We start from the raw sequence: 9,425 nt of genomic DNA on the forward strand, positions 1-9,425 counted from the left end.
AAATTCTAATTTTACAAAGGAAAATTTTGAAGACGGATGGGAAATTCTATTTGTCAGACTTTGAATAATAACCCTAAAGTTTATTTATTTGTTCTAAATGTGATTTTAAAAGTTAATATTTTTCTTAGTGTAAGTCTCGTAGACTGATCGTATGGACTTGAATGATCTCTTTAATGATAAAACCTGAAGTCCTAAACCATGTGATAGATTGTAAATTATTTTGTAGGTTTTAGTCCATTAAATGTTGTCATACAAGTAAACTTAAAGATAATTAATGTGATTAAGGATAAATTTGAATAATCTAAATTTTATATAAAAATTTATTATTTTTTGAACATTATAAATTGAAGAGTATGCTACTCAAATCCTTAGCACGGTATATATATATATTCCAAATTTGATAATTCCCATGGATCATCTAAAGTATTATACTTAATTTGTTCTTCTCGTACGTAAGGCATGATGTACTTTTAAGTATTTACGGAGTGCATGAAACTCAAAGCAAGCGACTCAAAACCAGCTGTTCCTCTCCTCTCTTTCACAAAAGTAACACAGAATCTCCCCTCTATTTAAAAAAAACAATACTTAACCTCAAAGTAAAAGGGAAGGGGAATGAAAAACAGCCTCCTCCAAAACCAACAGAAATCCTTGCCGTTACCTCATTTTTTTCTCTTATTCTTATAAACCATACATACATACTCTGCAATCACCATTTGTTCTTTCTTCCCTCCTCGATGTTCTAGAAATAAAACCATGAGAGGCTGTAATAATTTTTCTTTTTCGTTTAAAGCCTTATTTGGGACACTGATGGTCTTGAGGTTCATCTTTGTTGGGACACTGCAAAGTGATCAAGGAAACAAGACAACGTTAGGAAATGTTGATAAGTCATGGTCGTGGAAGGGAAAGGTGCTGCTACAGTAGAAAGAGGAACCAGGCAAAGGAAAGTCGAGTTTGGTGCATCAACGGATGGATCTCAACTACATGAGCAAAAGAAGAGTTCCTAATGGTCCAGATCCTATTCATAACAGGTCTGCTTCTTATGTTTGTTTTTTTCAGATTGAGAGTGCTTTTTCAGATTACGTCTAATATTTGATGTATTGATGGTGTACAATTCTATGCGGTTGATAAATCAAATAATAATTATATGCTTTTTACTGTTAATTTCTTCTCTTGTTCATTTAACTGTTACATTGAGTCCTACTGTACATGTGGTCCATTGTTTTTAGTCTCCAACACTACCCACTTACAACAGAAAAATAATAAAGCCTGCCTCTTCCCTTTATTCCATCTCTTAATCTTTGCTTATCCAAAGCTAATTGTCATTAGCATATTGCATTTATAAAGCCTTGTGTAATTACTAATTAATTAAACCCTTTTGTATGTCACCTTTCTTTGGTCTTTCTTTCTCTTCTTTTCATTAGTTTGTCATACAAATCTACAGTACGCCTTTTTCTTTTTCGAAAGTGTGCAGTTGCAAAGCAAAGCAAATCTATAAAAGCTGGCCATGTTCCGAGCAAATTGCAGCTACTTAATATCTTTTCCTTTCTCTTTTTTTTTCCCTTTTAAACAGGCGAGCCGGCAATTCGAGACGGCCGCCAAGACAAGCTTAGGCATGATCGTACGGCAGCCGGAAGCTTCAAATCAGCCGAAGTGGTAAAAGACGATGAGCAGAAAAACCAGCATTTGTGACATATATCTTGCATGTAAAATTTTTGAGTTGGTACAATAAATATTTGAAAGCATGCATGCATTTAGTTCTTTCTTAGGAGAGAGGAGTTAACCTAAAATTTGCTCATTTAAAGCATCTAGCTATCCTTTGTATGTTAAAAGACGATAACCTTTTGTATGTTAAAAGACAATAATTATTTTATTAATTAGATGAAAAAATATTAACCCTTAGAAATAATAAAAAAAATATAAAAGAAACAGGTAAGATCAAGGAACGATATTTGGTAGTGCAGACATATATTCTTTGGAATTGGCTAATTGGCTCTGGATTCATTTGCTTTAATCAACATAGTTTACCAAAGGATTGAGTTATGTACGGAGAGACTTCGAATACACTTAAAACATTTAAATCTTGCACAATTTTTTAGATCTTATTAAATGAGTTTAAGGGCAAAACTTTCGAGATAATGTTATGGAAAAAATTAATTCACGAGATAAAGCACTCCCAATATTAATTGCTCAAATAAGGTGAATCCAACAGTGTTGGCCGTAGGTCGCCATGCCTTCCGGGCGACCTACTAGGTCGCCATGTCTTCCTGGCGAGCTACAAGAGATTGCATGTGCCATGCACGTCCCAACACGCTGGGCATCCGAGGCCATCCGACCGAGGCCATCCGAACGAGCTATGCGAGGGCATCCGAGGGCAACCGAGCTAGCTATGCGAGGGAATCCGAGGGAAGCCGAGCGAGGGTAGGTCGCCCGGAGGGCATGGCGACCTACAAGGTCGCCCGGAGGGCATGGCGACCTATGTGTTGGGACGTGCATGTGCCATGCAACACGTTCATTCTCTCTGTAACACGTTCATTCTCTCTGTTTGAGCAAGGGTAGGTCGCCCGGAGTGCATGGCGACCTACGGCCAACACTGTAGATTTCACCCTATTTGAGCAATTAATCTTGGGAGTGCATTAGCTCGTGAATTAATTTCTTTAAGAACATTATCTCGAAAGTTTTGCCGAGTTTAAGAGTCGAGATTAAACTTTTAAAGTTGAGAATAATTCAATTTTTTTCATAAAAATATCATTAATTTTAATTACTTATTTTCATCTCTCTAATAATCTAAAAATTGTGTATTTATTTTTAAAATAGTTTAAGGTGATTACAATAGCATATTTATTCAGAATATTTCTTAATAATTGACTATGCAAATACATCCTATAAACTCGACCTTTCCTTGAGAATCAGACAACGAAAGAGGAAGGGGCATGTTGAATTCTTACATTTTCATGACTATAACTTAGTTCATCCCATTATTACATCTTATATTTCATATTAGAGGAATGAACTTAATCCAAACTATGAATCATAAAAGCAAATACATATTAAACTGATCATAGGAATACCAGTTATCGTAACTATTATCCAAAGAAAAATCCTTCCGCTATAGACAAACAGTCATAGATAACTATGAGATACAATACTCCATAATGAGATCCTACTCTTATTTAATATTCTATTATTTTTTTCTTAATTGAAGAAATAAATGGAAAATAAAACTATGTTCGAACTCAAGACTTCTTACAAGAATAACACTCCTGACCATTGAAATCATTTATGAATTTAAAAAACATATAAAACTTAAAAGTTTTATATTATTCCAATAAATCATAATAAAATATCTAAATTATCTAAAATCATGTAAATTTTTAAATTGAAAAATATTATACATTGAAAAGCTTATATCTTTCTATATACAACACCATACGAAAAAGCTAATACTCCATAGACGTTGAGTTATATTCTTACAATCTGGGGGCAGTCAAAGCAAAGCACAAAAGAAACGGAGAAAGAGTGGAATTAATATATTATATAAAATGGATATATTCTCAAACAAAAAATCAAAAGAGGGCTGCTCTCTCCACGCATTAACCCTTTCTAAAGTATGACTCAAATTTCGCTAATTACTTGAAACGGAGAAAAGCAATAGGAGAGCCAGTGGCAAGCTTACCGACACCGTTTCCATAATTAAATTTGACTATTCAAATGTTTTAAACTCGTCCTTTTCGGTCGTTCTGACTATTCATTGTTAACGTCTAGGTCAGACGACCGTAAATTTTTAATGGAAAATGACGAGTTTTGAACATATAAATTGTCAGGTGACTATTTTATAACTTTTAATAGTCGAAGAACTCAACAAAACAACATTTTATAGTCAGAGAACTATCTTGTAACTTTAATAATCAAGGGACCTAATAAATCAACACTCTATAGTCGAAAGACCATTTGTGTATTTTACTCAAGATTCTATTAATTCGACCGACGAATCAAATTAAATATAAGGTGAATTATTAAAAATTTAAAATAAACTAATTTTCTGATTTTGCACAATTGGGAAAGAATGGACACCGAAAGAAAAGGAATTGAGAAATTCAGAGAAAGGATTAAGGATTTCCAACAGGAAACTTAAGATAATTGCAAATGACACTGAAGAGGAAAGAAAATTAGAACATATAAGAGGAAGGAGCCCAATACTTGTTTTCTTGATTTAGAAGCAGACCATAAGGGAGGCTGATAAAAAAAATTAGCCTATCAAATTATCTTCAAAATTAATTTTAGATTCACAGTATTTATTACAGCAACTTAAAACTTATCATGTCAACGTGACGAATTTAAATAAAAAATATTATTTGAATAAATTCGTCATGTGAGCGTGACAAGTTTATCATGTAATGTAATATTTACATTAGATCACAAATTAAAATTTGAATTTATCTAATGAACTAATTATTTTACTCGTTTGACTTAGTAGGTCAATTTTACCGACCTCAAGTGTCAGGAGCCCTACAGCATCACCTGCACAAAATCACTACAGTTAGTTACAACAAGGACAACCAAGACAACTGCAAGATCTAGTGATTTTGGTACATTGTAAACAAATAAACTAATATACTGCATGAGAAAAGAATTATGAATTTATTTAATCAAAGTTTTTCTCTTCTCCTTGTAAAATCTCTGCGATAATTCTCTAGTTCTTCGAAAGTTCGTAACACATTTTTATATATGAATACGTGTGTGTATATCGATTATTTACTAAGTGGTTTCATGCTGGACAATAATGTGATTACGGGGTTCAGAGCCCCCAAACTATTGTTATCATTGGGGTAATATGGTTGCAATTTTAGAGATAGAGAAAAATATAGATCAGAATTTTCTTCAGTTTAATTCGATATCCCGACAAGTTAAATTTGAAATTAAAAGTGCATTTTTTAAATTTTTCAAATTTTTAAGGTGTATTTTCTTTTAAATATGCTTTATAAAATATTGAGGAAGGCTCGTCACATAAGATGTGCTTCTTAGGTGTTCTGCCACCTCAGTAAAGGTGCTCCCTGTGACTCGTCTTGTCGTCACATGTGCAAAGTGTGTTACCCAAAACGCACCTTCTTACTTTGATTTCAGAAAGGGTGTTAGTTTGGTACATATTGAAACAAAGGTGCTAGATTGTGAATGTGGCATTGTCTTTGTACGAAATGAAACACACTATAATTTTGTTATTTCAAGATACAAATAAAAAGCATATTATTTTCTCCAGGTTGTCACACCTATTAATTATGTCGGAAATGATCCATATAACATTACACGTTGAATTATTCTTTTCTTCATTTGTCAAATTAATGATAAGTGATTTAATCGATATTTTGTAAATAATTTAAAAATCAATTGATGAAATTAATAATTTAATAATTTAAATAGAGCCTACCTCATAATTAAATGATTATTCATATATGTTACCCCTTAAAAATAACTTAAAAGTTGAATTGAAAAAGATGTCAAATATGGAAGGATTCTTTTGCTATTATACCATTTATACAATCCTCCTCAGCTTTGATTTCATTATTGATGAGAAACATCATCGTCATTTTGCATCCCACAAACCCACCCAAACAAGATTTTATTTAAAAAGAACAAAAAAAAGGCATTAAATTTCATAACAATCCCTTATTATAAACCACAAAACGAAAATATTAAAGAGGGAAAAGTTAAAAGTGTACGCAGTGGCTGGTGACCATCCATTTCGAATAGCACCACCCACAAATTCAAAGACAACGACACACCACTTGCTTTAGATTACACACCCACCACCATATCTCCTCTAAATTAAAACACGTGCTTCCATCCCATAATCATCCTCTTAATCTACAATTAATAAAGCAATCATATTTACTTAATCTACAATTAAATTGTACAATAGTGCTACAATACATTCTTTTATTTTTTCCTTTCAAGCAACGCTGATTATGCCGCCGTTGCCGTCACCGCTAGACATGGCCTGAAAAGTAGAAGACCGAGCTTCTGCTTCTGCCGTCGAAGACGGTGTAGAGAGTTTCAGCGGTTGACACAGTGGCAGCGGTGGCGACGAAACGTTTTCTTGGCGGATGACTTCATCTGCTTCTTCCAGTATGGTCGTGTTCATGAACTGGGGATTTGAGGAAAGGGAAGTGATTATTACAGACAGTAATAATTGTGGAAGGAGAAGATGAAGATCATTTTATTTATTCGTACCGAATGAGTTGTTATATCAAAGAGACTGGACCGACGGCGTCTGTGATTCTTGTTATTTTGGCGGAGAAAATACTTCTGAGCATGACTTGCGACCTGTGTCGGCGTACGTGTCTTCACGAAGTGTCTGGAAATGCCTCTCCAATCTCCTTTACCTACTTTCTTCAACCCCACTAAGAACAATCTATGTTCCTCCTCCGTCCATGGAACACCTATATATTAATCAAAATCAATCAAAAAAACAAAATCAGTTCAAAAGATATGTTTGGTGATAAAACTGTACCTCTCTTGCGTTGACCACTTCTTCCGGATGCGTGAACTACGTCTTCGGAAGCATAGCCGGAGGCGTTGGAATAATCCGGATTCTGCTGCTCCTCGTTGTCGAACTGAGAAAGATTGTTCATGCTAACACTTTTTCTGAACGATCCTTCCGTCAGTCGGACGCCGAATAACATGATGCTGTTTCCGACGCCGGCGACCTTTCCTCTTTCTTCGGAGTAGTGGCCGTTGTTTCCACTATGAGAACAGCTATAAGACATCTTCTTTTTTCCTGTGTTCGTGAACCTGACTCACCCTTTCTTTCGGTTTCAAGTGAAACGGGGAATGGAGAATAAATATAGAAGGAAAGTGTGTTTCAAAGACATGGAGGGTATGGTAACGTTTCCTAGATTAATCTGGACCGTCAAATGTGCCTGCGTAATCCCTTATCACTTGGCCAAGTGTTTCTTTTGTAGTTTCATATCAAATCTTTAAGACAGCGGATTATCGAGTGTTGAAAGCATTTACATTGATTAATAATCAAGCTAGGAAGTCTTTTTAGATTAACTACATTTATTTATCATGTGTTACAACGGATGATTAATTTAAAACTAAAAGAAATTAAATCATCTCTCTTGTAAAAATACAAGTCAATACACACTTTAACCGATTGGTGAAATTAATCTTATTAGATTTTAATAAAATATAATTATTATATCTTTAAAAAATAACCTTAAAAAACTATCGGTTTTTTTATTAGGATGAACTCTCGAACAAATCTTTTTGCTTACTAGAGTCTTCAAGCAATCCATATTTTCTAAATATAGTGTTTTGAGTCGACCACGATATATAGATAAGACTTATGATAAATTTAAGTGACTTATCATAATGAATCTAAAATCTAACAATCAGATTTATTTAATCTACTGACATTCAAATAGTTATAATTAGCTTGTTTCACTTCACAAATTAAGATTAATATAAATATTCTTGGTCTAGACTAATAAAGGGGTTGAATATCCTATAATTCACGCTTCTTCATCATGGACATTTTCTCTAGTATAAAATCATATTTAGATGGATCGAGAAAAGAATGTTGGATGATATATGGTTAGATTTATGGGTATTTGGATTTCTTTTTTCTTTTTTATCGAAATAAACATCACATCCGAACTTGTAGGGTGTAGAAATATTTAAGCTACTTGAATTTGTATGTAAATAGTCATCCTTAATTAAATTTAGGGTAAATTATATCATTGATCATTCAATTATGTAGCCCTTTTACTTTTATCACCTATCTTTCAATTTTGTCAATCAGATCACTTAACTATTTAATTGTGTTCAATCAGACCCCTTGTCGTTAATATCTAACGGAGATACTGACGTGACAGTTAATAAAATTGACATATTTATACATTTAGTCCTTAATATTTATATATTATATCAATTTAGTCCTAATTTAAATTAAATTTAATAAATTAATCATTCAATCAAGAGGTGACGCATGTCAATACATGATTGGAAAATTTTATTTATGAATTTTATTTATTTAATTAAATAATTTTTCTATCCAATCCGAATCCAATTGAAGTGAAAATAAAGGAGATAAATTTGCACAGGAGGCATAAAGGGAATCAAAACTGGGTTTTCATGACAAGCTTGCACATGCCTCCCCACTGAACCAAGCTCCAAGTTTGGGACTTTATTTACACACAATACCATATATATTTTAATTAGTGCCAGGAAAAAAAACAAATAAGCCCATAGTAAGAATTGAACCTAGATTATATATATATATATATATATATTATAAATTGGTTTATATATTATTAAAATAAATATTTTAAAAATAAACAAAGATCTAAATATTTTTAAAATAAATTTAATATTTTTTATTTATAATTCAAATATTATATATAATTTTAGGGTAAATTACACGGATCGTCACTATACTTTGCTCTATTTCCTATTTCACTCACTGTATTTTAAAACTAGTCAATTTCATCACTAAATTTAATATAATTGACAAAATTGGTCACTCAGCCGTTTTCTCCACTAACAACCGTTTCTCCCACTATTGCCTCAAGCCCACTTGCATGATGATAGAACGACGACGAAGGGACATTACCACCTAGTTTCGGTCGAAACTAGTCAAGGAACTCTGTGGCGAAGGCGGTGAGATGAAACAGTGACGGAATTGGTCGGACATCGCAAAAATCAGCAACGACATCATAACACCGTTAGTGGGGAAAACGGCCGAGTGACCAAATTTGTCAATTATATTAAGTTCAATGATGAAATTGACCAGTTTTAAGTATAGTGAGTGAAATAGTAGAAAGAGCAAAGTACAGTGATGATCTGTGTAATTACCCATAATTTTAAATTGGATATTTTTAATTTAATTAATGATTTTATTTTTTAATTATTTTTTTTAAAATAAAATGATTAATTAAATAAAAATATTCAATTTAAATTTATATATTATATTTGAATTATAAATGTAAAAATAAAAAATATTAAATTTATATATAACCTGGTTATAATGGTCTAGTCCTAAACTTTTCATGTGGTACAGGTTCAATATATAAGGTATTGTATAATTCATGACAAAAACGTGCAGCTTGGTTCAGTGGTAAGGTGTGCATGCAAGTTGATCCTAAGGACCTACGTTTGAATCCTCAGCCTTTATATTTCTTCCTTACATGTGTTACCATCTAGTTGGAAGATAAATATATAAATTATAGAAAAAATATTTAATCTAATGATGACGTGTGTCACCATTTAATTGGTGGATTAAATTTATTGAATTAAATTTATTTTAGGAACAATTTGATAGAATATATAAGTATTGATGACTAAATATATAATTATATCGATTTTATTAACCTTAAACCATATGATGACACGTGTCATCTGGTTGGAAGATAAATATATAAATTAAATAA

The 9,425-nt window shown here is 32.4% G+C and overlaps 1 protein-coding gene and 1 pseudogene across 1 annotated transcript; one reads left to right on the forward strand and one right to left on the reverse strand.

Moving 5' to 3' along the window:
• Window positions 1-608: 608 nt before the first annotated feature.
• On the forward strand, window positions 609-1,645 carry LOC120151420 (annotated as a pseudogene).
• A 4,040-nt stretch (window positions 1,646-5,685) lies between these two features.
• On the reverse strand, window positions 5,686-6,854 carry LOC120151411 (transcription factor MYB1R1-like). Its single transcript, XM_039163876.1, has 3 exons — window positions 6,506-6,854; window positions 6,226-6,434; window positions 5,686-6,139 (listed from the first exon to the last, which is right to left on the reverse strand). Exons 1-3 carry the CDS (start codon window positions 6,759-6,761, stop codon window positions 5,945-5,947), a joined length of 660 nt encoding a protein of 219 aa, XP_039019807.1. The 5' UTR covers window positions 6,762-6,854; the 3' UTR covers window positions 5,686-5,944.
• Window positions 6,855-9,425: the final 2,571 nt, after the last annotated feature.

The sequence above is a fragment of the Hibiscus syriacus genome, unplaced genomic scaffold, assembly GCF_006381635.1.
Source record: "Hibiscus syriacus cultivar Baekdansim isolate YM2019G1 unplaced genomic scaffold, ASM638163v2 tig00111057_pilon, whole genome shotgun sequence".
Taxonomy (NCBI): Eukaryota; Viridiplantae; Streptophyta; class Magnoliopsida; order Malvales; family Malvaceae; genus Hibiscus; species Hibiscus syriacus.

Bases quoted from the DNA above. Each gene is read 5' to 3' on its own strand.
- LOC120151411 (XM_039163876.1), bottom strand. From the start codon at position 6,761: ATGTCTTATAGCTGTTCTCATAGTGGAAACAACGGCCACTACTCCGAA. The intron at 6,435-6,505 runs GTACAGTTTTAT...ATTAATATATAG, and splicing joins AAGTGGTCAACGCAAGAGAG to GTGTTCCATGGACGGAGGAG. The intron at 6,140-6,225 runs GTACGAATAAAT...TCAAATCCCCAG, and splicing joins TTGATATAACAACTCATTCG to TTCATGAACACGACCATACT.